The sequence below is a fragment of the Lethenteron reissneri genome, chromosome 1, assembly GCF_015708825.2.
Source record: "Lethenteron reissneri isolate LAM-NWPU_2019-01 chromosome 1, ASM1570882v1, whole genome shotgun sequence".
Taxonomy (NCBI): domain Eukaryota; kingdom Metazoa; phylum Chordata; class Hyperoartia; order Petromyzontiformes; family Petromyzontidae; genus Lethenteron; species Lethenteron reissneri.
The window spans coordinates 9,479,162-9,507,034 of NC_083779.1; the positions used below are offsets into that span (position 1 = coordinate 9,479,162).

Genomic DNA, 27,873 nt, shown 5'->3' on the forward strand with positions numbered 1-27,873 from the left:
CAACTACGTAATTTTTGGAAATACTTTGTATTTTGTAACAATGTTTTTAGCATTTATGGTTAATTATTGGACGTATTTTTGTTTGTTATTTTTATATATATACTTGTTTAGCTGTTGATTCAGGGCCCCACTTGGTGGTTGCCTGGTCCCCTAGTTGTCAGAACGCTGCTGCCACACACCCTGGTGACCGACCCAGCCTGGGGAAGCCTCCACCCAGCAGTAGATTAACAAAGGAGCTGCAAACGACCTCCAAGCTCAACGAGCGTTGTCGTTGCTGCTATAAACATTTGTAAGTGGACATGCAAGACGCAATGACAGATGCCAGTCACAACAAGAACCACTTTAACGTGTCAAGACGTTGGGGCTGTTGAGATCACAAAGCGATGCGGAGAGGGGGGGGCTGTTGAGCTGTTGTGTGTGTGATCAACAGCCACAGCTTATTCGCCATCAATATTTCAATACAAAAAGAAGCAGCAATGCACACACGGGCCAACTGCACGTGCTTTAAGGGAGGCGGACTGTGCGCTCGCGAAGAAGGCGGCCTCCCTCTGTCGCTCTTGCTGGTGGCCTCTCTGGGGTGGTCCCCCCGCGGGGAGGAGATGTTGATTGATCGTCCCGGGTGGCCACTGTTTGACGGAGAGTCAGCTGAGAGGGGGGGGGGGCCCACAGTTGCAGGCAGTAAACGGGGGCGTGGAGACAACGACAGTAGCAGGTGGCCCGAGTCTGTGCGACTCTGCACCAAGACCCCTTTGGAAATGTAATTGCCCACCCCCCACACACACACACAGCCACCGCAGTCGTGAAGGCTGTGATTGGCATTTCATAAAAATAGCCAGCGGCACCTGTCCGGCTGTCTTTTGTGTCTCTTTTTATTTACTGATCTGGAAGCACGACCCAACGCGCCCTGAAAGAGCCCGATCTGCGTCCAGTGCTCGCTGAGCTGCATTGGCTTCCGGTTGCTGAGCGAACGCGTTCCGAGGTGCCACGAATGAGCCACAAGACCAAGGGACGTCATAAGTCGTCACGCGAACTCCGGTCATCCTCGCAGCTGCTTGCGGCGAGCCGTAGAACAAGGCGGTCACTGCTTCGTGCTTTGAGATACGCGTCTGCGGGCGTCTGGAACGCTCTTCCGATATTAGGAAGCCACGGGAGCTATGGTGCCGTCCATAAATGACGTCACGCACCTAGGGGGGGGTCAGACGTTTGTAACGATTTGTGACGAGGGGGGGGGGGTGAGAAATGTGACGTCACATCAAAATGCACAACTTTTAATAAACATAGACAACACGTTCTACTTAATTAAATAGACGTTGTAATAAATGTTTTCTCCTCCAACATCAGAGTGCAGCGCCACATTAAATACGCACCACAATAACAATAGTTTCAAGCGATTTGAAGCCTGTTTTATTTTTGGGGGGGAAGGGGGGGCAGAGCTTTGTGACGTCATATTTGAGGGGGGGCTGACTTTTTGTGACGGCGTGTGACGAAGGGGGGGGGGTAAAAAAATCGTCCAAAATCGCGTGACGTCATTTATGGACGGTCCCTATGCACTGTTTAATCTAGATTGAAAACTCATTTGTTTAAAACAGTTTTTTGTGTGTTTAGTTTATTGTCCTTTCCCCCCACATCTCCGATTAGTACGGTTGACTACGTACGGTGCGAAAGAAGTTCAACAAACATACAGTACATACATCTCGGCGGATCTCAGAAGCCCAGGTACGTGTTGAATCTGGTTGGCCCTTGGGTGCGAGACCGCCACCGCCACCACCACGACTTTCTGAGGTGCTGTGTAGCCATGGCTCACAGAGCAGCTCACGGCCACGGTGTGGCGTGGGGCTGCGGGGTGGATCAGCGGCAGTCCAGCAAACGGGTTGAGTCTACGGTTGAGTTCAGTTGATTGGATCTGGACATTATCTGGAGATGCAATTAATATGTCCAGACCTCTTGAGTGCCATTCATATGCGTGGTGGTTTTTGTCCGGGTTCTCTCTGTCCTCTCACCCTCTTGTCAACAAACTCTCACACTCTTTTCAACAAACTCTTGTGAATAAAACAATTCGCCAATGTAGCAGGGCCCGCTTATCACAGTGTCCTGGATATATAAAGCACATTATTGGCATCATATAATTAAGTAAGTTATGATTAGAAAGACGGTAGTTATTTTAAAACCAAAAACTATTTAATATTCTTCTTTCACGTGGCACATTGCAGAAATAAGCAATTGATGTTTGGAATGGGCACAAGGTTTATAAATCAATGTCTGGTGTGGTGAGCCACCTGACAACGCTGCTTCTCAGCTGGTGGATGCTGGTGCCGCCCCTGAATGGCCTTGGAAGGGCAGCAGGTGACTGTGTGCCGCTCCAGACAGTCTAATACAACTTAAGGCGTTCATCATTGACTCGTTCAGTCAGATTGCCGCGTGTAATGAAATGGCAATGCTGTGTCGTACATGAAGTTGTCACCTGAACAAATGCGCCAGGTTAATATTTCTGCAGCACACCGGTAATGTTGAAAAAGCAAACTGCTCACACTGAACAATTAGCTTAACAATTAGCTTAACAATTAGCTTCACAATTAGCTTAACAATTAGCTTCACAATTAGCTTCCACGTTTCGCTGGGAGTTAAAACCAGCATCATCAGGCGACTGCCCAAATCGCACTTACGCGTCCAGGCGCGCTCAGCCAATAGCCAACCGGCGCATTTGTTAACGTGACAGCTTTACATGGCTGCGCTGGGTGGACGAGGGTATGCGACACAAAACATTGGCATTTTACTCATGTGGCAATCTGACCCTAAAAATCGATTATAAATCATAACATTGGTCGCGAAAGCCTTGCACCGTGTAAGAACCAAGGGCGTGCTACTGAGCTGCCCAAATCCGTGAATGAGACTCCCTCTCAAGGCATGTTCAGAAATGTTTCCTCGTGCCTTCAAGTCCATACTCTCGCAGTTGCCTAAACCCCGGTGATAGCGGCGTTGTCTCCCACAGCAAGCAACGTCCCCAAGAGGCACACACATCTCTGTGCAATCGCCATCAATCACAGTTTACAGACAGCAGCGGCTAACAGCAGCGAGTGGCAGCAGAATGCAGGTGGCTGTGTTGACAGGGAGCTGTGTCGGCAGCGTCTCATCAAACACTGGTTGACTTCTGCTTTGAGCAAAACTAAGGCTTTGGCTGGCACCTGCGTCCAACGTCGCCGTAACTTATTGCCCGACCTGCTCTACAGGAGGATCGCAAGCCCAAGCAACGGGCGGCTCTCAAAGGCTGCGTGAACCCAGCTGTCAAACACGAGCCTTGAGGTTTTTCATCCATTAGAACAAAAGACTTTCCGGTTGACTGTGAGGATGCACTGTAGTTACGTCACTGTGACCGGACTGAAGGAAGCAATTGCACCCGAGAGAGAAAGGACGTCCGCCGCAGAGATGGAGCGATAAAATCGGCTCCTGTGCAGAGGAGGGGACACGTTGGGGAGGCCTTCATCCAGCGGTGGATTGATGACGGCTGATGACACGGTGACTTGACTGCCATACAAATTAATAAAGCGCTGGAGTAGGGTCGCTGCTGCACGCATAATTATAACTTTGAAGTCATCTTTCAATAATTATTAAATAGAATGTGTTAAACAGTGTTTAACGCATCGCACACAGTGCAGTGATCGTGGGGTCTCGGTGCGTTAAAGCATTTCATCTTCCAGACGCCTCACTGCTCTCTCGCTCTCACACACACAGGCTAGGGGTCAGTTGCATCAAGTACATTCGCTCACATTTCCCCCTTAGTGAATCAGTGTGAACTTAGGGAACATTTTCCCCGAAGGAATTTGATGCCACTGACTAAAGGACCAGACGACTGGGACTCTAGGACCAGACCAGGGCCCTAGGACTAGGCCTGGGGCCCTAGGCCTGTGCCAAGGCCCCAGGCCCTCCCGGCGTCTCACAGTGGAGGTCTCTCGAGCGGCCCCTCAGCCGTGGAGCGACCGAGCGGTGTGCGGGTCGTGGGGGAGGTTGTGTGGGCGGTGCGGGTCGTGGAGGTTGTGGGGGTCCTGGAGGTGGTGTAGCCAGCGCGACGCGCGGGCCGGGAGCCATGCGTCCTTGTAGAGGCCGAACCACACGGGCCGCTTCTCCTGCCCCGGTCGTGTCGCTGGCCCTGCCGCGACACGACATCCGGCACGACATCCGTAATGCGCCTCCTCCACATATTACGCAACCGAGTCGCGTCGCTGCAGCGTGGGCTGCATTTAAATGATTTCCAACTTGGGTTTAACAGCGTTTATGCATCGGCTCCGTCCCGACCGTCACCTCCTATTAGCACGGTTTGGCTACTGCATACGGTGCGAAAGAAGTTCGATGTACATACGTACATCAATCGGTTACGCAGGAAGCACAATAGCTCTCGGTGAGATGATCCAATTTTAATAAACCTTGCGTTCAGAGTTGTGTTGCTATTAGGGTCCCTTACGCTATATTTAACACCAAAGAACTGGACACATTCGTCAACAACACTGTGTGTGTGGCCTTAAATGGAAACATAAAAATCGGTGACATTTTGGGAAATGCACATAAGCTAACGAGCAGCAGATAAAACTGATCAAAGGGTTGCTCAAAACTTGACAACACTGGTCCCGATATCACTCGCCAGTGACGTTAGCTGTGACAAGGAATCCAATTTGGGGATCCAGATTCGTAGTGCGGCGGACTAACCGCTGTACCACCGCTCTGCCCCATTCAATTATCACGTGGCGTACACCATCCGAACATTTGACACAACAACAAAAACATTTTCGTAAAAATCCGAATCTCCCCCTTGGCTGGGCTTTTGTTCTTCGCCACGGAGACGTTGGGAACTGGCGGGCGAGCGCTCACGTGGGACGCAGGCGACGCGCGGGCGCTCCCAGCTGCCGTCGGGGCGGCACCGCGAGGTGGGGTTGGCGTGGCGCTGCAGGAAGCCGGCCCGGCACCGGTAGCGCACCGACGCGCCCACCGCGTAGCGGCCGTGCGGCGCGCCGGAGCACCGTGCGTTGCTTACGATGGGGGGGTGGCCGCACCACACGAGACCCGCTGCATACGCGCACACACACACACACGCGCACACACACATTCACACACATGCACACATGCACACACACATGCACACACACGCACACACACGCACACACACACACGCACACACACGCACACACACACACACGCACACACACGCGCACACACACACACACACGCGCACACGCACACACGCACACACACACATGCACACGCGCACGGACACACACACAGCCATGCATATGCACTCACATACATGCACACACACGCACGCACACGCACACACAGGCACGCACACACACACACGCACACACACACACACATGCACACGCGCACGGACACACATACAGGCACGCACACACGTACGCACGCACACACGCAGACACTTGCACGGACACACACACAGGCACGCACACACGTACGCACGCACACACGCACACACATGCATGTACGCATGTATAGCCTTAACGGTATTGGTGAGGCAAGTGCTGTTAGCGAGTAGCACCTATGAAGGCCAGCAGGGCACACGAGTGGGTGGGTAGCCAGCACCATGCCCGGCCACCTTTGACTCCCTAGCGGCGATGTTTTTTATACACTGCACCAGCTGTTCATTTGAGGCTGAGACGACCTGGGGGAGGCCCAGAATCAGTTCAGATAATCGTCACTGATGTTGGCCGTGAGGGGGAGTCGAACTCGGTTCTCCCGGTACGTAGCACAGCGCCCTGACCACAACTCCACCGCCTGTGCTTTATAGGGTCCACGGCTGAGCCTACAGACACGCAACGTGGTTGCATGCAACTGCATTGCTTATATGTAGATGTCTGTGCGCAACTAGTTGCACCCTGCAGCCCGTTGCTCACAAGTACAGACACTAGGCTTTCAAGCATCAATCTGCTCAGCCATTAGTAGCGGCGCGTTTAATCGCCATGTGACACATCGGCGAGCTGCCACCACTCGTCATGATTACGAACGTGCCCTGTTTGATCTCCTCGCTCAGACGCAGACAAAGCAGTTGCAGGCGATGACCACGCTGCTACGCTGATTTCGTGTTGACCTGGTCACTCCGGTATGGAGCCGGCTTCCATCTCGCCGACCAACGCAGCCTGCAAGCGGAGGCCGCTCGTTGCCAATCACGTTTGTGTGAGGGGCGTAGAACTCGGTGCTTCCAATTTTTCACGCACCAAGCTGTCGGTAAGCCCTGACTGTTTATTCCCCGATTCATTGTCAGGAAGCGGTAAGATTGTGTGGCAACGTGTGGCCCTGCCAAGGGTATTTGAAATCAGGAAATTAATTTACTGGTGACACTGCTGCTGCTGCTGCTGGTGTGCCCCCTTCTTCTCAGCACGTAAACACACATGGCGATTTTTGTTTGTGCTATGAAGAAGATTCCCCTCCCCCTAGCCCCTGTCTCAAGCGATTCTAATTTCCCGGTCGAAAGTCCCGCCGGGGAGTTTGCAGAACTGCGTTGGGAGAGTCACCGGCAGGAGGCGGACGCGATGCCGCGGGGAGCCGCAGCGGTGTCCGGGAGGCCAGCGGGCGTCCTGGCCGCGTCTCGCAGCAGAAGGGCAGGCGGTAGCTGCAGGGGACGTCGTTCCACTCACCCTCCTCGTGCCAGATGAGCACCACGCAGTCCTCGCCTGACGAGAAGAAGCTGTCGGGCTGCTGGGGCCGCCAGTGCTCAAAGCTCTGGAGCGAACAGAGATCCAGCGGTGATGGTGGTGCTGGCGGCGAATGTGGTTGTGGTGGAGGAAGTACCGGTGGTGATGGTGGTGGTGCGGTGGTGATGATGGTTGAGGTGATTGTGGTAGCCAACCAGCTGGTGCATCTGCAAGTCATCTCAGTTAGCAAGCCCATGACACCTGGGTCTGTGCCATGACCTTCTGTCAGCGAGTCTTCGACACTTCACGTGGCCTCAATGTGCACCTGGCCTGGTGCAGACGCTGTAGTGATGTCGCCGTCACTTAGTGGCGAACGGTAGCCAACCGTGCTCAGCGGAGGTGCAGGGGAAGGACAAGACACTGAACTGCTTTTTGTGTTAAGCTTGTTGTCCATCCCGCAACTTCCGATTAGCACTGTTGACTACGTACGGTGTGAAAGAAGTTCAACATATTGCCCATAGACTAACACTACCCATAGACTAACACTACCCATAGACTCAACACTGCCCATAGACTCAACACTGCCCATAGACTCAACACTGCCCATAGACTCAACACTACCCATAGACTCAACACTGCCCATAGACTCAACACTGCCCATAGACTCAACACTGCCCATAGACTCAACACTACCCATAGACTCAACACTGCCCATAGACTCAACACTGCCCATAGACTCAACACTGCACCTCTGATTAACACAGTTGGCTTCGTACGTACATACTTATGGTGGTGGTAGCAACGTAACAATATCGGTGGTGGTAATGTTGATGGTGATTAATGGTATATATATTTTGACAAAATTTGACAATCGATGACTGGTCTGTGTCCATTTGTGAATATGAAATGTGGATATCATCAACATAAGCTGCCAGAGGCATATGCATGGGTTCTATTTGTACTAATATTGTACTATTTGTACCAATATTGGTAATATTTGTACTGTTGTACTATTTGTACTTATATTGTACTATGTGTACTAATATTGACATAAATCAAAGTTTAAAGTTAGATGGCCAATGTTTGAAAAATGAGCATGATCGTGTTCGGTGTTCTCTCTTTTTGTGTAAACGCTTCCACCCGGTTTCTCCTTTATTTTAGATTTCTATATTCTTTGGGTCTTTCGGTAAAGCCACGTAGATATCAATGTGGCTTTACCGAAAAAAATGAATTCCTGCAGTCACGAAAGCTTTAAGTCAACATTTAGCTATATAATTAAGTTCTAGATTTGAAGCTTTCGTGACTGCAAGGATTCATATTCTTAGGTTTTTTCGGTAAAGTCACGTAGGTAAAAAATAAAAAATAAAATTAATAAAAGTTAAATAAAAATAAGCACGCTTGCTGTATCAAGTAAATGATACAGCAATCGTGCTGTGACGGTTCAACCTGAAGACGGAAGCTTGTGTTGCCTCCGAAACGTCGTGATTAATTTTTATTTTTATTTTACTTTTATTAATTTTAACTTTAATTTTTTACCTACGTGACTTTACCGAAAAAACCTAAGAATATATAATTAAGTTATTTGTAAATTCAAATTAGTTTTCAAATTGTATCTGTTTTAATCCCACTCTATCCCAATGTTATTCATGAATCTCTTCTTGCTCCCTAGTATTTCCATCCGCGCTTAAGGTAGCCGCAGCCACCCTGGTTCTCAATAATCCTTCACTTAATCCTGACAGGCCAGCATACTACCACCCCATTTCAAATCTTACATTCTGATCGAAGGTCATTGAAGGTGCCATTTACAACCATCGAATTAATCGTTTGCTTCAATGTAACCTCAATGGCCAGCTACTTCTTGTTAACAACTCTCTCCTCGTATCTACTGACTGTGGACCTCTCTTTCTGTGGTTGCCCTGGATGCATCGTCTGCGTGTGACACCACTGATCTTTCCGGAGTACCCTCCCACTCCACGTCCGACAAATCGACTTTATCGCATTAGTAGCATTATTATTCAAATCCCAACTAAAGGCATTTTATTCAGCTGGAAATTAGCTGATAAACGAACGTATTGGCGATACACCGGTGGTGCGCGGTATGAACATTCATCCCAACAATTATTCATTTTCCCGCGATTTGCAACCCTCGGTCAGAAAATCTTTGTGGGGTGGTGGAGCGTCAAAATTCATTCTCGTGATTTTGAAGCAGTTGGAAGGCGAACATCAGTTCAAATGTTGCTTTTAGAACAGTTTCCACGAGGACCGGACTGTCACGCTGCACCGGTGCACCGCCAATACGTCCGGATAGAAAATCACATGTCGGACATTTCGACCGATTGATCTAAATTAGTCATCACTTTTATTGGCATTCTACCACCCTCCTGTGAAAGTTTCCTTGTGTGAGAAGAAATTTAGATTGTGCGCCGATTGCCCTTGCCAGAGTGAGGAGCTACCCCTTCGTATCATGAATAATTTCTGTTTCTTGATTAATTTATTCATTTTTAGTTTCTGAGAGTTTCAATTACTTAACAACAATAATAATTGCTATCAATGAGATTTCGCCCTTCATGTGATTATGCATATCGTTATTGTACAGTGTTGTGAGATGCAATTAGCATAAATGACGATGTACGCAAAAATTGAAATTATTATTATTAATCGTCCAAAAATATGATTTTCAACAAACGCCAGAAAGGGTGGAAACTCATTGGCAACCTGCTCGGTTGTCCTCACCAGCTGGGAGCCGTCGCTCCAGCGGAAGTCTCCCTCGGAGGAGCGGTCGTTGAGTCCAATCCACTGGTAGTCGGAGCCGAGGGCTGTGGGGGAACGGAGACACGAGAAGGGTGGCGGTCCGAAGCTGCTCTCTCCGTTCGAGGCAAACTGGGCGGTCGCTGAGGACACTTCACCCACTACTTTGGGCTCGAGTAGCGGGGCGAATGTTCAGGGGGGAGTTTCATTGCTCACTGGATATTTCACTGGTTGTTGGGCTGAAGTCGGTGGCGCATGATGTTTTTAAAACTAAAACGTCACGGTACTTGAGTTCTAAATCTTGTGGGTTTCCTCTCCAACACACAACCGGTGTGCTGAACGAGCAACTAACTGGCATCTTTTGTTTACGTGACAAACCTTATGGATTGTCTGTGTCGGTCGTGGCGGGTTTAACGACACAATTATATTTACACGATCTAAACACCCAAAACATCAATTATGGATAGTGTTGGTCGTGAAAACCTATGTGTTCAACTGACTATTTAAAATACGTTGTATTTAACTGGATAAGACCCAATGAACTGCTATATAACTCTTTTTCAGAAGCCACCTGGCTAACACAATTGATAGCTCAATGAGGTGGCTTATCGTCATGTGGATATTTATAGCAGCCAAATACTCTAAACGCACGTGGATTGTAAATGTGGAGGGAAAAACCGGAGGGCCTAGAGAAAAATTAATGCGACCACAGGGAGAACACGCAAACTCCAAATATAGAGCAGGCGTCAGGGTCGGGATCGAACCCACAATCTCCTACATACCAGGCGAGGTAGTTAACATCTAATAGCCACTGTTGCGCCCGCAGCCTTAGCGATAGGTATACTTAACGTGGTGTTACGGGTGCAGAAATGTCTTCTGGGTGTGGTGCGATTTGTGTAATTTGCAATGACCTACAGTTCTTAAATACTCTGCTTGTGAAATTATGAATTTTCTTAAACTAATCATGATCATCAACATCATCACGATCATCATCTCGCTCGCTACCTTCACATTCTCAACATCCAAGAGTTCACCTGAGACTGAAAGACCCGAGGTGGACTTTGCAACCTCAAAATTGATCCACCAACGAGCACAAGCAGCAGGATCAGGGTTATGATTATGGGATAAGACTGACCTAGCGATGATCTTGACTTGGGCCCCGCGATGCCAACCGACCTCTACTCCGCCGCCACCCCATGGCCAGGCCCCCCACACTCACCAAGGATGAAGTTGTTTTCGTCGCGGGAGGCGACGCTTGCCAGGTGGCCTCCCACGGAGCGGCACGCCTCCTCTGCCTCGGCCCAGGGCAGCCGGTCTGCCACGTAGCGGTAGCAGCGCCCCCCAAAGCCGTGCCAGCCGGGCTCACAGGACACCGCCGCCACGACTGGGGGACGCACAAGAGAGGGGGCGCGGGGGAGAGGGGGCGCGGGGGAGAGGGGGCATGGGGGAGAGGGAGCGCGCAAGAGAGGGGACACGGGGGAGAGGGGGCGCGGGGGAGAGGGGGAGAGGGAAGGAGGGAAAAACAGCACACGTTAGTACACATACATGGAGAAACTGACATAGTGACTCATTGAAAACAAAGATCCCCCATATAGCCTCAAGAGACTTTTTGGGGAAAGTGCTGTTAGCTAGTAGCAACTATGAAGGCCGGCACGGCACACGAGGGGGTGAGTGACCAACACCACGCCTGGCCGCCTTTATCTCCCCTGTGGCGATTATTACAAACCACACCAGGTACTAATTTAGGGCTGAGTCGACCTAGGGGATGCCCAGGACCGGTTCAAATAATTGCCACTGGTGTTGGCCAGTTCGTAGCGCAGTGCGCCAACCACTACGCGACCGCTCCCCACCAGTGGCGGCTCCTGCAAAATCTCTCAGGGGGGGCAAATGTCTGGATGATTGATAAGGATAAGGTCCACCCATGCAATGGATAAATTAACAGCTTAAGCATGTAAAGGCAACTTCACTTCTTTAATATTAATGAAAAATAAAGTGACTCTTACAATACATCTTGTTTGTTTCTATACTCACTATTAAAACAAACCACTCAAGTTTATTTTATTAAAGATTCCACTAGGTGGCGATAAATTATATTGTTGGATGAAACGTGCTAACGTATGATGACGTTAGCACGTATGATGACGTAAGCACGTTAGTGCATGCCCTCCAGGAAGCCATAGAGAATGCATTGGAGCGCCCGCCGTTCGAAAAAAAACATCTTTCAATGTCAGTCTATGGGGCCACTCGGGGTGATTCTCAGCCAAAGTGAAATCGCCGAAAAAGAGGCGGTATTCCACAGAACGTGACATGACGCTGATTGGACTATATCCAGAGGCACAGTGACGGCTAGCGTGACTCTGTGGTTGAATGACATTGGTGGTGCGTCGCCCAATCGCCCTAATGAAGAAACCGCCCCTGCTCCCCACACTCACATTGACACACACACTGGCATATTGACCCACAATGACACACACAAACACTGATACAATTACACACATAGACTACACTGACCAAAGAAAGACAACGATTCTCTGTGTAACCTTAACAGACTATTGGGGCAAGAGCTGTTAGCAGGCATCCAATAAGGCCGGAATGGCGAATGAGGGGATGGTATGGCCAGCACCATGCCCGGCCACCTTTGTCTCCCCAATGTTTAAACATCGCACCAGGTACTCATTTAAGACTGAGTCGACCTAGGGGAGTTCCAGGACCAGTTCACATTATCGTCAACGATATTGGCCGTGAGCAGGTATTGAACTCAGGTTACTGAGTTTATAAGCAGTGTGATAACCACTGCACGATGTTTTGCCCTCACCTGCCTCACTCACCGCTCACACCGTCACGTATTTATCTCACCTGTCCCACTCACCTGTCATGCCAGTAACTGTTGCACCCTCGCCTGTCACCACCCCCACATGCTTGGTGTCAGTTCCGGTTAGTTCCAAAGACACGGATCCGAGAGGCACGGTTTTTGAAGACTGAAACTTAGGAGACGAGAATTCTGGAGACTCAAGTCCAGGAGATGTGGATACAGAAGACTGCATCTCAGGAGAAGTGGACCCTGGAGACTTGAACGCAGGAGGCACGGAGACAGGGGGCTGAACCTCAGGAGACACTAATCCAGGAGATTCGGGTCCAGGTGTGCCTGTTGAGATGTAGGTGTGTCCAGGCGTCCAGGAGGTGTGCGGTGCAGGCCCCGCCATCCCTAACCCCTCCTCCAGGTGCCCACTCCCTGGCTCCAAGCCGGCTCCATGGGGAGCGGTGGGGGACTCTGTGGGAGATGCAGGCGATGAAAGTGAGGGAGGAGGCGTGGGTGCCTCTGTCGTAGCCCTGCTGCCGCCCTCCAAGCGCCCCCCGACCTTCACCAGGTTAAGATTTTCGCCCTTGAGGTCGATGTTGGCCCCCCGCAAAGTTCCAGGACCCATGTGCTCAGTGGTGAAATCACCGAGGCTAAACTGCACCTGCCTGTGCTCCAGCACCTCTGGCAAGGGCTCAAAGGATTCCCTGTGCTCATGGTGGTGAGAGTCTGGTCGGGAGTCTGCTGTAAGGCCTCGTGAGGAGGTGTCTCTCGAGGCGTCTGCGAGAGAGTCTGGTGAGGAGTCTGATGGAGAATATCTTGAGGAGTCCAGTAGAAAGTGTGGTATGAAATCCAGTGGAGAGTTGAGAGTTGGATCGGTTGTGTGGCCTGGTGGAGAGTCTTGTGAGGAGGCTGCTGGAACATTTAATGTAGCACCTGATAGAGATTCTAATATAAATTTTGGTGGAAACCCTGCTGGTGTGTAGCCTTGTGCAAAGTCTTTTGTGGATTCTGGTCGAAAGGATGGCGGCGTATCTTGTATAAAACCTACTGTGTAGGCCGGTGGAGACTCTTCTGAAAACCTTGCCGTTTCTCTTCCTGGCTCCGTGCGAACGCTGCTCCGCTCTGCGATGAGATCACCCGTATTCACCGCTCCGTCTACCAACGCCGAGCTTGGTAGCAAGCGCAGCGTCTCCTCGGCGCCGAAGATGCCGCCGAGTCGGCTCAAGTGCCCCTCCGCCGGCGCCGCTGTGGAAGTCGCTGTGGTGGTGGCGGTGGCTACGGCAGTGGAAAATTGCACGGACGACACGTTTTTGTCAAAATCCTCCCTCAGGGCGTAGTCCACCGAGAAGCCACTACCTTCGGCCAAGCCGCTGGGCTCCTTCTCTTCCTCACCGTTTGGGTGCGAGGTCTCTGGAGCTGCACGGGACAGCGAGGAGGGCACGCGGAGGTCGGGGAGCTGAGGAAACATCCCCGCACCCTCTTCCCCCTGGAGCCTCCCTACCAGGGAATCTGCACTTCCCTCCTCCTCATGGGTGCCACCATGATGAGAGTGCAGGGCTCCTCCCACCCCCAGAGTTGAGATCTCCTCGAGGCCTTGCAGGCCGACCATGGTTGACGGGGTGGCCCCAGGCGCAGTTAAAGGTGGGACTCGAGGTGGGGTCGGAGGGGAGGACGTCGTCCTCGTGACCTCGCCTGGATGGTGAGAGGTTCCGTCAACTGCCTCATCTTTCAGGTCCACCTCCCCGATCACCTCCTCGTTCATCACATTCTCATGCTCCACCACCTCATCCGCCAACTCACCCAACGTGCCCAGAATCCACCCCGACCCCTCAATCATCGCCGTCTCGGCGGGGCTGAGGGACTCCGCGTAGGAGGGTAACACAATTGCAGGCCCCCTCTGGATCCCTTCCGTTGCTATGGCGATGATGACTGTGGTCTCCTCCCCACTTCCCTCCACGTCCTCGGTGGTCGTTGCTTTCAAAAATCCCGCCTCCCCGATCACCTCCTTCTCCTCCTCCTCCGCTGGATCTGTTTTCACCTCTACTGCCATCTTCTCATGCACCTCCTTGTCCCCTCTGCCCTCTCTTCCATTAGCAACGACTTCAGCGACAGAAGGAGGAACGTCGTTTGTCGTGATGGGAGACGTCAACAGATTATCTGTCTGCGTCGGAAAGACGTTGAGCGATGTGGCCCCTTCAGACAGAATCATCACTGCCTCCTCAGGCCTAGGGACAATAACGTCCAGCCCACGGTTGACGGCCGTCATGTCAGGGTTGACCCCTTGCTGACCGAGCGGGGGTTCTGCGAGAAAAAAAAGAGCGAGAGGTGGATTTAAGCGTCAGCAGCTGCCAAAGTAAAATAAAATCTGTCATCAACAGCTACCGCCATCATTTGGGGAGTCATCATCACCGTAGCTTTTTTAACAAGCCAAGTGATTTCCTACTAAACTAAAAGAATATTTTAAAACTAAACTATTTTTGTTTTACCAGCTAAGGTCCACTAAGCTATATATCTCTTTTTCAGAAGTGACCTGGCCAAAAGTGATATCTCAACGAAGTGGCTTAACACATGGACATTTATAACAGCCAAATACTCTAAACGCATGTTGATTGATTCTAATTGTGGAGGGGAAAACCGCAGAATCCGGTGAAAAAAATCCACGCGACCATGGGGAGAACATGCAGACGCCAAATATACAGGCATCAGGGTTGGGATCGAACCCACGCACTGCATACCAGGGGAGGAAGATAACGTCTCACGACCGTGACGTCACTTAAATAAATAAAGTATATCAGTTCAAATTGCATCAATTCCCAAGGTTGGGAAAGGCAGTAAAACATGACCATCAGTGTGGGTTCCGTCAAGTGTGGTCTACAGGGGACCTATCGGCTCACGTGACTCATCTAGAGCTCAAGTCTTGACCATGCTGGAGGGTCTATGATCAAAACTTCTTTCGCACCGTACCTAGCCAACCGTGTGCTGATCAGAGGAGCATGTCATCGCGTTGGGAATCGCACACTTCTTTCCAAGCTGCCATCATTTGGCATCCACTCTCCTGCAATCTGCAGGCTTGAATTGCCAGATTTCTGACTGAAAGGTCACAATGTGGATATCTTCAACGTCAACTCTGGCGTTCCGCAAGGATCTGTTTTGGTCTGCAACACTACTACGTCTTCTTTGTATTCGCTTTTTGTATTTAGTTTGTTGTCCTTTCCCCACACCTCTTATTAGTGCGGTTGACTAAGTATAGTGTGAAAGAAGTTCAACATACAGTACTTACTGCCCATCGACTACCACTACCCATAGACTCAACACTGAATCTCCGATTATCATGGTTGACTACGTACGGTGCAAAATAAGTTCAAAAACACACGTACATCATTAGACCTCCTTTGCCAGTACCAAAGTATAATAATAGAGGTTTTCCCCTTTTTTTCTGGCAACAAAACTGAAACCTTTTTACAAGGAATCATGTCTGCATTAACCACAATACTTGTGGTCAAAATGCAAACAAACAAAAAACACACTCTGATAATATATGCATTGTCCTTGAAACTGATTGGGCCACACCAGAGACGGCTTTCTTTTGAGCCTCGTCTTTTTTTTTTGGCGTCCTCTGGTCGAGCACCAATTGAGACGAGGCTCAAAAGAAAGCCGTCTCTGGTGTGGACCAATCAGTTTCAAGGACAATTTAAATATTATCAGTGTGTTTTTTGTTTGGATTTTGACCACAAGTATTGTGGTTAATGCACACATGATTCCTTGTAAAAAGGTTTCAGTTTTGTTGCCAGAAAAAAAGGGGGGAACCCCTATTATTACACACATACATATATCACGATTGCTGAACCAACACATAAACTATCCACTGACAATCAGCACTGTTAAGGTTGCGATAGATAAGAGTTAACAGTTTTTTTAGGAAGGTTATTATTATTATGAATATACATACTTACATATTGATAAAATTATTTTACACTCACAATATGATCCACTGCTCTGCAGATGACAGCAAACTTACATGTAGTGCTCAGAAGCCCGTGATTACAAACTAAATACTCACCCCGTAGTGCAATGGGACTCAGTAATGGATTTCATACGAGTGATGTTTACCAGAGTCCAGAGAACACTGACTCCCCCCGCCCCTTGCACTCCCTGCCCCCCACACTCAAAACATTGCGTTTCATCTCCATCTCCCCGCGTCTCCTGGCATCTCCTGGAATCTCTCCGCGTCTCCCCGCGTCTCCCCGTGTCTCCCGTGTCTCCTGGCATCTCTGTGCATCTCCCCACATCTCCTCGCGTCTCCCAGCGTCTCCCCGCGTCTCAACTCGCACCAAAAGATTTTGGACAGCACTCGGGACCGGGTGTGTGCTGGGGTGTGGAGGCACTACGTAGAGATTATCATTGGGTCCATCTCATGACCACAAATTCTTAATTTCATCACGGCTGTGTGAAATCTGTTACACTAACAGACGAACGCCTGTTCTCGACGATGATTCTTGTAGCGTGATTGGAATGATGAGGATTGTTTGGATCTGGATGCGATTTCGTGCACCCGCCTCTTTGTTTTCCAGCCTCCAGGGACCCCTTGAGATGCTTGGGGGTCCCCCCTGAAGCGTTGGCTTGAGGTTGCTGGAGCCTCACGCCGCCTACCATGGGCCGAGCCAACGCAATGGGCAACCCACGGCTGGGAACAGGCTGGTGACGTCACGGGGGTGGGGGCAGGCGCGCAACCATCTTGGGGGGAGTGGGGAGGCACGTGGCAACGTTGTCCCACGCATCAGAGGCCCAGTCAGCCACAGGGGGCCCCGAATCAACAAGATGAAGAAGTCAACTAAATGTTGAGATAATTTATTTAAAACTCATTTTATTCGCTAGAACTACCTGCGGTCTACCATGGACCAAACCCGATTAATGCATCTGGTTTTTGTATCAATAGAGCAGCATAAAGTTGCGTGATCCATCCCCTTTGAGGATATCCTTGTCTGATGGGGACGGCATGAAAGCAAGACGCAGGATAACTTAATTGTGAGTATCGTCACAATTTTAATCATTTTTATTACTACCGTCCCCGTGAGACCGTCTCCCTCTAAACCCCAATTCACGGTGCAACTTGAATCATCTATATATAGTCATAATCTACGTATTATTGTCCGTGGGGTTAAAAACATTCGTAGCTATTTCAGTCAAAAGTGAGTTGGGAGAAATGAGGGAGCGGCCTACAGTCGGATCTTCCACAGCCCCCCACCCACCCCACCGTTGAAATAGGTCGCTGTGCCCCTGAGTGCAGGTGGAGGGGTGGTGGTCATTGCCAGGGTCTCTTCTTCTCTTGCTCACTCTATGGGCAACTCGGGAGCTGCCCCCCCCTCACTCCAACGCGATATTTTCAAAAAAGCCAAATGTCGTATTCAAATCCCCACAAATCACTTCCACATGGCACAGTTGTAATTTCCCTAAGTGAGGTCCCAGGCTTCACTGTGCCCTGCTCCACAACTCTGTAGCCCATAATGGAGGAGGCCGCGGGTGGCATCGAGACCAGAGCGTTGAGCCGGCACGACTGAGAGCCTGGGTTCGAATCTGGGTTTCAGCCACTGCCTGCGATTAAACTGGGCTCTCAAGTGGAGCGAGTTGCTGGTCTCAGCCCTGTCACCAATAACTGCTTTCCTCAAATTAAATTTGGTTACGCATTCAAGGTACACACATGCAGCACTGCCATGCGATGAACATTGCTCCCATAATGCAGGGCGGATGGGGAAACTGCCACCCTGTATTGTGGTGTATCAAATATCGATTGAAGGGATCTCTCCGGTAGCTCTGTGACATCCGCTTCTGTGGGGCGCATTCTCCAACACAGAGGGTCGCACTGCCTTGCGAGGGATCCGAAAGGATTCTTCGTCTCACGGACGATGCAACCCTGACAGCGTGATCCGAATATAATCCGGGGAGACCGACAGAGACCATGCCAACCACACCGTCATCAACACCAAAGACAAAGCTTCCCCGTATAGCCTACAACAGACTGTTGGGAGCAAGTGCTGTTAGCAAGCAGCACCTATGAAGGCCGGCATGGCACACTAGGGGGTGCGTGGTCAGCACCACGCCCGGACACCTTCGTTTCCCTAGTAGTGATGTTTAAAGACCTTACCAGGTACTCATTTGAGGCTGAGGCGATCTAGGGGAGGCCCACGACCGATTCAGATATTCGTCACTGCTGGTGGCTGTAAGTGGGAATCGAATTTGGGTCGCTGGGTCCGAAGCGCAGTGCGCTAACCGCTACACTACCACTCCCCATCATCAACACCAACCACACCTACATCAGCATCAACCACACCATCATGAACATCAACCATACCCTTATCAACAACATCATCATCATCTGTTACTTGATGGTGCACCACATTAGTCTAAATGAGTTCCGGAGCACCACACTATACTTCGGTTCCAAGGGTCCTCACTCACTTTGCGATGGCCGGGCTAAGCTCCCCTTCTCAAGGTGGGCAGGCTGGGTCCCAGTCAGCTGCCTCCACTGGGTCCCCGGTGGCTCCATCCGGGTCTGAACGGCCTTCGTAGTTCCGGCCATCACCGAGAGATGGGGACTGATCACGCTGAGGATAAACCCACCTTCCACCACGGGCTCTCCCGCCATGACCCCCTTTCTCCACGGTGACTCCCTCTCTCCCGCCATGACCCCCTCTCTCCCCGTCACCCGGTTCACCCACGATGACTCCAGCAGGATCAGCATGGGGCTCTCTGTGACCTCCTTCCGTGGAGCCGGGCTCAGCGTTGCCATGGCTGGACCATCGGGGCCGGCCTCGTCAGCGACCACTCGGGCCACATTCCGTGTCGTCGTCGTGGTCATCGCCATCGTCTCCTCTCGGTCATCTTGGGCCTGGGGGCGACCGATAGGGTCGGACGGTGGAGATGGCGGCAGGGGCATGGGGACGGCAAGGATGGGGGTCTCTGACACAATGGCTCTGGTCGCCGACCCCTCGGGGGAGCCGTCTCCGCTGGTGCCGTCCGACCCCACGTCCCCCCCCAGCGCCGTCTCCGCTATCCTTCGATCGGCCTTGATCCAATTCCACTGGCGGTCGGGCCGCCTGCTCCTGATGATGATGATGATGGGGCAGCTGCCTCAATGTTGTTGTTGTGGTGGTGGTGGTGGCTGGCGTTCCGAGACTGGTCGTCATCTGCCTGGGGCCTGTCCCAGCCTCCCATGGGAGAAAATTGGAGCAAACCGGCGTCCTCCACAGTAACGTGCCACTTCTTCTCTGACTCAACTACCAGGCTCTCGGAAGCTGCTGGTCCCGAGTCCTCGGGTTCGCCGACCCCTAATGTCGCTTCCTTGAAGTCCCCTCCTCGTCCTCCGGGCCCCAGTGTTGTGGCTGGGACTCCCGTGCGAGGACCTGACCCCTCAAGGGGTCCGTGGAGTCCCCGCGAGTCCCCGGTTTCCAGGGAGGTCACATAGACCGGGTCCTGGGTGCCACGAGTGGAGCTGGGGTCTAAGTTCGAGTGAACGGATGGCGACGAGGTGGAGGCCTTGTTTTCTGAGCGGAGACATCGTCACCATCACTGTCATTATTGCGATCATCTTTAACATCGTCATTACAATCATCATCATCATCAGAGGCAGCATCTTACATCTTAACCCCCACAGCCACACCTCAAGGGCCAACTTTCGCCAAGCGTCCCACTTTCTCCACTACTGATCCCCCTGCCCCTTACTCCCTCTACCCCCGACCTACAGAAGACGCTTGCACCTCCAATTAGCACGGTCGGCTACATACGGCACGAAAGCAGTTCCACGCGCAAGCTCTATGAATATTCTTCAAGCGCAGGCATCACCCTTGTGAATGAGTCCCTTTCCTGGCCCTTCGCGAGTTCCCACACAGTTACGCAACACAAGCCTGTTGGAACCTCGATCTCACTACTGAGCAACCCCACCCTGCACCCCCCCCCCATGCCCCCCTCACTCCACTGTCTCATACCCCGGTAGCAGTAGACCCCGTAGTGGGTCTCCGGCTCGGGGAAGCCGCTCTGGTCGGGGTGCCGGTGCAGGGTGCGAACGCCGGGCTCCCCGCCGCCGCAGTTGTCGCGTGGGTGTGTGATGGGGTAGCGCACGCTGCCGTCGGCGAGCCAGCCGGCGTCGCAGCGGTCCAGGCCGTGGTGGTGCCATGCCGAGTAGAGCTGCCCCACCGTGGCCAGGGAAGCGCCGGCGGCGGCGCAAGCGAGCACCGCCGCGGGGAACGGGAGCGTGCCGGCCCGCTCCAGGTAGTAGACCTCGCCTGAAGGGGGGGGGGGGAGGGAAGGGGGGAGGGAGGTGGCGGCAGGGTCAGTGGCGGGGGGTCGGAGGGATCGGTGGCTCCCGGGGACCACAGCACTGGAAGTCAATTTGTCAAGAGATGGAGTGGCCAGTGGATCGAGTGGATCTAAGGATTGTTTCGATCATGGATGAAGGGAACGGTGGAACGATTCATTGAAGGATTGGGACATCTGATGATAGAGGCATAGGATCCAGGGATTGAGGCATCGGAGCGTCCAACTGCTACTTCCAGGTAGGGGTTCTCATTAACATAATTAGCACGGTTGGCTGCGCACGGCGCAAAAGAAGTTCAACGTACCGAGGGGACCTCACCTGTGTGAGAGAAGGGGGTGACGCCAGGGTCAAACTAAACACTAAACTACGAATCATTTTTATTTTACCTGGTAAGGCCCACTAAGCTGCCATGTAGCGATTTTTTTAGAAGCGACCTGGCTACCACAAATGATAGCTCAACAAAGTGGCTTATCATGACGTGGACATTTATAGCAGCCGAATACTCTAAATGTGTGATGTTGCTTCTAAACGTGGAGGGGAAAACCAGAGGACCCGAGGAAATATCCACCGAACTACGGGGAGAGAGACACGCAAACTCCAGGCATCAGGGTCGGGATTGACCACACGACCTCCTGTATACCAGGTGAGGGAGTTAACATCTCGCCTTCAGCGACAGGGATCGAGGGATCAGAGGCTCTCAGGGGACTGCAGGACCGGAGGTCGATTTGCCAAGGGATGGAGTGGTCGCTGGATCGAGTGGATCTAAGGAATTTTTGAGATTGGGGATGAAGGGAACGGTGGATCTATTATAATTGAAGGATTGAGAAATCAGATGATGGAGGAATATGGGAATTGAAGGATTTAGGGATTGAGGGATTCGGAGTGTACAACTGCGAGCTCCAGGTAGAGGACGTCACCCGTGTGGTGGAGGAAGGTGATGACGTAGTTAGCGACTGGGATCAAGAGATTGAGGGATGGGAGGATAAGTGCATCTGGGAATCAGAGGACAAATGGATCAGGTGATGGAGGGATTTAGGAATAGTGGAATTGGGATATCTTAACATAATTTATATAGCCCCTTAATCAAGGCACTTTCCACAGAAGTATCAACGGTACACCGTGTAAATGTAATGGTGGAGATGAGGTAAATGAAATAGATGAGAGGAAGCAATGTCAAATAGATGACAGTAAATGATGATTAATTGATTGAATTAATTAATTGTGTTAATGAATGATAGCCATGCAAATATGAAGAGGGAACAGGAACGGTGGTGGTTATGAGGGGGAGACTAAGGGGGGTCGTGGGGTGAGCTGGGGAACAATCAGTGTGAGTTTTGAGTGAGGAGTGGAAACTTAGTGAGCGAAGGTGACTGGTTCATGTGGAGCAGGAAGTTTGTTCCAGTGAAGGGGGGGGGGGAGAAGAGAGAAAGAGACAACGTGGATTGAGCACCAGGAGGAGGAGGAACAGAGATACAGTGAAGACTGAGAAGGTAGAGGGTGAGAAGACGACCTCGAAAGATCCAAGAGGGGCAAGATATGATGAGCTGGAGATGGAAGGATTGTGAACGCAGGAATCAAGAGGATCAAGGGCTCAAGGAATTGAGAATCTGTCCGATTGAGGGAACAGAAGGTTTAGGGAGATCAAGGATTCAAAGGCAGGGCCGAGAGATTGTTGAGGGATCACGGTATCGGGGGATTGAAGAATTGGGGGTTATGAGGGATCGGGGGATCAAGAGACGGTCGGTCCGAGAGGTCGCAGGGCCCCAGGATTGTACCCTGGTTGTCCCCCGTGTAGCAGTAGGCGTCGTACGTCTCCCAGGGGTTGCGCACTCCGTAGGACCGCACCCCGGGACCCGCGCGCAGGTCCCCGTAGCAGCCAGGCCTCGGCACCACCACCGGGTACCTGGGAAATGCACGCACGCCGAAACCTGTTCAGCTTGAGTCGACCTAGCAGAGGCCCAGCCCAGGTCTGGACACGGGTGGTGGTGGTGGTGGTGGTGACGAGGCGGCACATTGGTGGCGCGTTCACCCAGCTTGTTTGCAAAGGTTCCACGGATCTAACACAGCGGCCGCCCTGGTTAATGCTGCACCGTGCGGAAAAACCGTAATCATGCGACCACGTGCCGTCTGCCTTGCAGTGGACGGTAACAACCCCCCCTGTGACGTCCCCCCCCCTTCTCTTCTTCTTGCCCCAACTCCCAAACTCTCCCTGATACCCTCATCTTCGTTAGGGTTGGCTACACTTCCCTTCCCCCGTCACCCCCCCCCCCCCCCCAACCAGTGGCTACTGACCAGACGCTGTCATCGTTGCTAGAGGGCTACTGACTGGACGCTGCCATCATTGAAGGGGGGCTACTGACCGGACGCTGCCATCGTTAAGCCACCCGGCGTCGCACTGATGGAGGCCGTCGTGCAGAGCGGCCGACAGCTGCAGGGGGCTCGCTAACACCCCCCCTGCTCGCTCACATGCCTCCCGAGCCCCCCGCAAGTTGAGCGCGTAGCGACCCTGGGGGGCCCGGTAATGGAACACCACGCCTGATGGGGGGAGGGGGGGGGGAGAGGGGGAATTGTGTTATCGCACAGTGATGGTGGTGTAGGTGATGTAGGAAGTGGTTGTGTTGATGGTGGTGGCGATGATGGTGGTAGTGCTCGTGATGGTGGTAGTGGTGGTGGTGGTGTTGATGGTGAACGTGATAGTGGTAGTGATGGTATAACAACTACAGGGACATCTCAAGGATTATTCAACATCGCCTTGCCAGGCATGCTGAGGAGAGGCTTGCGGAGCCCCAATGTGGTTTCAGGCCAAGACAGTCCTGCATATGCCATATTTTCTGTCCTTCTGTAATGTGAAGACATATCCGGGTTGCTGTTGGATTACACCTCGTACGATGATTGGCTCTGCCGGTCCTGGCCCATAGCCAATGGGGAGAAGTCTAGGGGCGTAGCCCTGACGTAATGGGAATGTGACATCTGTAAGTAGAGGATTGGATCTGCTGGCTTTATCCACAGCCAATGGGGGGACGAGTCAGGGGCGTGGTCCTGGGAGCGTACCATGGAGTCTAGAAGATTCCATAGAGGCTAACCAGGATTGGTGGAAAGGTACCACGTGACCCAGGTATTAGAAGGGGTGGAGACGAACAACACGTGGTCAGATCTGGAACGAACGGAGGGTGAGGCCACGCTGGAGCGGGGTCCGGGCTGCCACGTGGCCGCGCGTGTCTCTCTCTCTATCCCTCTCACGCTGTCTGTCAGCAGCGTGAAGGAGTAAGATCGGAGTGTTGTGAACGAAAGACAAATAAAGACCGGATTCCAGAAGTCGCTTCCACGACCTTTATTACACTTCTGCTATAGTAGATCTCTGCATCTCTGCTTTATTTACCTGGTCAAGGCCTATGATACCATCAATAGGCCTGGGCTCTGGGTTGTTCTTTATGCATTCAGAGTCCCTGACTCACTGCTCACAATTGTTAAGGACCTTCATGATGGTGGGCAAGCCCGGGTAAAACTACGTGGCTGGGAGTCAGAGCCATTCCCTGTTCACCTTGGGGTGCGACAGGGATGTCCTCTGGCTCCCAAATAATTGTACATATTTTTTGACCACGTAGTTTGTGAAGCCCTTTATGGCTGTACCGGAGGAATCTCCATCTGATACAGATACAATGAGAGGCTGATCGATGCCCAGGTGCAGTCAAGGGATAGCTCACTATCGGTCAACCATGTTATGTATTCTGATGATCTGGTGATTGCTGTTCACTCAGAGGAGGAGTTGGAGGCACTGCTGCTGAACCTGGAGCGTGCCACTAAGAGACCCATCAAAAATAAGCACCTGCCTCAGTATGTTGTGCCATCAAACACTCCACCTACTCAATTCCCCATTGGTGATAGGGCAGTTGTGGAGAGAGTGGAGAGTTTTCCATACCTGGGCAGTGTGCTTGTGACCAGCTCAGGTTTGACAGCAGAGGTCTCACTCCGAATTAGTCGAGCGGCAATATCTTTTCATCGGATGCTTAACACTGCATGGAAGCGACCCGATCTGTCGCTCCACACGAACCTTTGGGTCTTATCGGCCATGGTCATGCGCTCCCTTCCCTTTGCTTGCGAAACGTGGACCCCCTTAATGGAACATCTTCGCTGGTTAGAAACATTTAGGCTGACCTGCCTACGATCCATCCTAGGTTTAATCAGGCTGGATTGTGTGAGGAGCTCACAAATCCTTGAAAGATCTGGGCAAAGTCCCATCGGTGAGCTCCTACGGCAAGCACAGCTGCGTTCGCTGGGTCATCTAGCCCGCATGCCCAGCCACCGCATGCCTAAACAGCTTGTGTTCAGCTGAATAGAGGGGGCTAAACAGGTGTGGTACCGGCTAGAGAAGAGATGGAGTGATGTGGTACAGGAGGACGTGGAGCTGAGTGGACTTGCCGATGACTGGTACCAACGGCGTCAAGATCGGCCTCCAAGCAGGAGGCTCGTGAAGGACGCTACTGGGAAGTTGGAGGCAGTCGCTCTCCAGCAACAATGGAAGGCAGAGGAGCGACGCTCACACCATTGAGCGGAGCGTCGGGCGGCTAAAGCACAGCAAGTTGTCACAGTAGGGGGCACAGGTGGTGCATCAGCCACTCATCTCAGTCAGTCAACCCATGGCACCTGGGTCTGTCCCGTAACCTCCTGCTAGCGGGTGTTCAACACTTCATGTCGCGTTAAAGTGCACTTAGCCTGGCACAAGCACCGTGGTGACATCACCGCCACTTAGTGGCGAATTCCGGTTGTTGTTTTTGTTGATGGTGGAGGTGATGGTGGTAGTGGTGGTGTTGATGGTGGAGGTGATGGTGGAGGTGATGGTGGTGTTGATAGTGGAGGTCATGGTGGTAGTGGTGGTGTTGATGGTGGAGGTGATGGTGGAGGTGATGGTGGTGTTGATAGTGGAGGTCATGGTGGTAGTGGTGGTGTTAATGGTGGAGGTGATGGTGGTAGTGGTGGTGTTGATGGTGGTGTGGATGGTGGCAGTGGTGGTGTTGATGGTGGATATGGTGGTGGTAGTAGTGGTTTTGATAGTGGTGTTGTTGATGGTGGTGTTGACTGTGGTCGTGGTGGTGTTGATGGTGGTGGAGAAGCCGGGCGTGGTGCTGAGCTGGTCTTCATAGCTGCTACATGGCTAACATCACTTGCCCCAACAGTCTGTCACAGGCTATATGGGGGATCTTTGTCTTTGGTGATGCTAATAGTGGAGGTAGTGGTGGCATTGGTGATGATAATGGAGGTGGTGGTGGCGGTGTTCATGGTGGTGGAGGTGGTAGTGGTGTTGACAATGGTGGTGGTGGTTGTGGAGGTCGTGGTGGTGATGTGGCCATGTTATTGATGATGGTTGTGGTGCTGACGCTAATAATAGTGATGACGCTACTGCTGCTGCTGCTGCGTTTGATGCAAGTGGTCATGATGACGATCATGTGGCTTGTGCTGATGATGACGCTGCTACAGGTGATGATGGTCATTGCGCTGGATTGATGATGATGATGCAACTTATGATCCTCATGATGTGGCTGCTGTAACTGATGCTAATGTTGATGCTGTTACTAATGTTGCTAGTGACGATGCTACCGATATTGGTGATGCAACCAATGTTGCCATCAATGATGCTTCTACTGACATATCTGATGATTATGATACTGCTACTGATGATACTGCTGCTACTGATGCTGATGAGACTTCTGCTGATGATGCTGCTGCTACTGCTACTGATGATGATGCTACTGCTGATGCTGATGAGACTTCTGCTGATGATGCTGCTGCTACTGATGCTGATGAGACTTCTGCTGATGATGCTGCTGCTACTGCTACTGATGCTGCTGCTACTGATGATGATGCTACTACTGATGCTGCTGCTACTGCTGCTGCTGCTGATGATGATGCTGCTGCCGATGATGAATCTACGAACGATGACGCTGCCCCCCCCCGCCCCTTCCCCCCTCCCCCACACCCCCTCCCCCACCTTCCACGTATAGCCTCACGGCCCTCTTCAGGTCCTCCAGGCCCATCATGGCCTCGCAGAGGTAGAGCCCTCGGTCCCCGTCCCGGAGGTCCCCCAGAGCCAGGGACCCGTCCCGGGGGTCCGTGGCGAATGCAGGCAGGGAGGCGCGCCCCTCGTAGGCGGGGGCCACCGCCTCGCGACTCCCCGCCGCCGCCGCCACCGCCGCGGGCAGCGGCCCCCCGCCACGCTCGCGGCTCAGCAGGGTCCACTTGACGCGGGGCAGCGGGGGCAGCGGGGGCAGCCTCTCCTCCGCGGAGGGCGGCGGCAGCGGGGGCACGGGGCAGGGCAGCAGTGCGGAGCCCGAGAGGGACGCTCGCACCTCCACCACGGGCAGCCACGCCGCCGACACAGAGCCTGGGAGAGCCGTGTTGGGGATGGGAGACACGGGGGGGATGGGGGTCGGACGAGGTCGGGGGGGGATGGGAGGGGTTGGAGGGGGATGGGGGGTCGGACGGGGTCGGGGGGTTGGGGGGGATGGGGGTGGGGGAGATGGAAGTCGGAGGGGCATGGGGGGGGGGGGGGTCACAGGAATCCACTACCTGACTAACTAATTAATCAGAATCAGTATTGAAATTGTCGGAATCCGGTGAACTATGAAGCTCTTCTTCACAGCAATGAATTGCCACTGTGAAGGTGCCGCCGCAGCTGGCAGAAGCGTCTCCACTGAAGGGAGCTGTGGGGCCCGTGTGGTCTCCCCGTCCACGCCAGTCACACCAGTAGCGGTGCCCACACCCGACGTATCCATCGATGATTTTGGGGCCCAGCATCAACGACAACACAACACCGGTGCAATGCGTCATCTCCGGTAAAGAGGGTGGATGTTGGGGAGCGTTATCGCAGCGGTTAGCGCACTGCGCTACGAACCCCGCGACCCAAGTTGGATTCCCGCTCACGGCCAACACCGGTGACGATTATTTCAAACTGGTCCTGGGTTTCCCCTAGGTCGACTCCGCCTCCAAATGAGTACCTGCTGCGGTGTGTAGTAAACATCGCCACTCGGAGCACAGAGGCGGCCGGGCGAGCTGTTCGCCACCCACCACGTCGTGTCAGAGGTCGCAATCGGGTACCCGATACCCGTACCCTACCCGATACCCGGCTACCCGACCCTGGTGCGGCCGGGTACGGGTAGGCCGTGAGTCACTGGTGAGTAACCGTTTGTCACTCATTTCCCAACGTCTTGTCTCTTCTCAAAATTCAAGTTCCTAGAATCCTTCCACCCGCGCCTGCAACATGGCTTCATCCCAGAGGTCGCAATCAGGTACCCGATACCCGTACCCTACCCGATACCCGGCAACCCGTACCCGGCCGGGTATCGGGTACGGGTACCCGTTTGCGACCCTGGTGCGGCCGGGTA

General features: G+C 52.5%; 1 protein-coding gene across 1 annotated transcript in view; it reads right to left on the minus strand.

Annotated features, from left to right (window-relative positions):
• Positions 1-521: 521 nt before the first annotated feature.
• The window catches only part of LOC133361138 (aggrecan core protein-like), a 36,438-nt gene continuing 9,086 nt past the window's right edge, over positions 522-27,873 (minus strand). The window contains 12 exon segments of the mRNA XM_061580041.1: positions 522-4,144; positions 4,861-5,055; positions 6,516-6,723; positions 9,369-9,451; positions 10,603-10,767; positions 12,253-14,484; positions 18,640-19,243; positions 19,246-19,724; positions 20,166-20,462; positions 22,270-22,397; positions 22,855-23,029; positions 26,481-26,873. Coding sequence (XP_061436025.1) covers positions 3,960-4,144; positions 4,861-5,055; positions 6,516-6,723; positions 9,369-9,451; positions 10,603-10,767; positions 12,253-14,484; positions 18,640-19,243; positions 19,246-19,724; positions 20,166-20,462; positions 22,270-22,397; positions 22,855-23,029; positions 26,481-26,873 — 5,144 coding nt within the window. The 3' untranslated portion in view covers positions 522-3,959.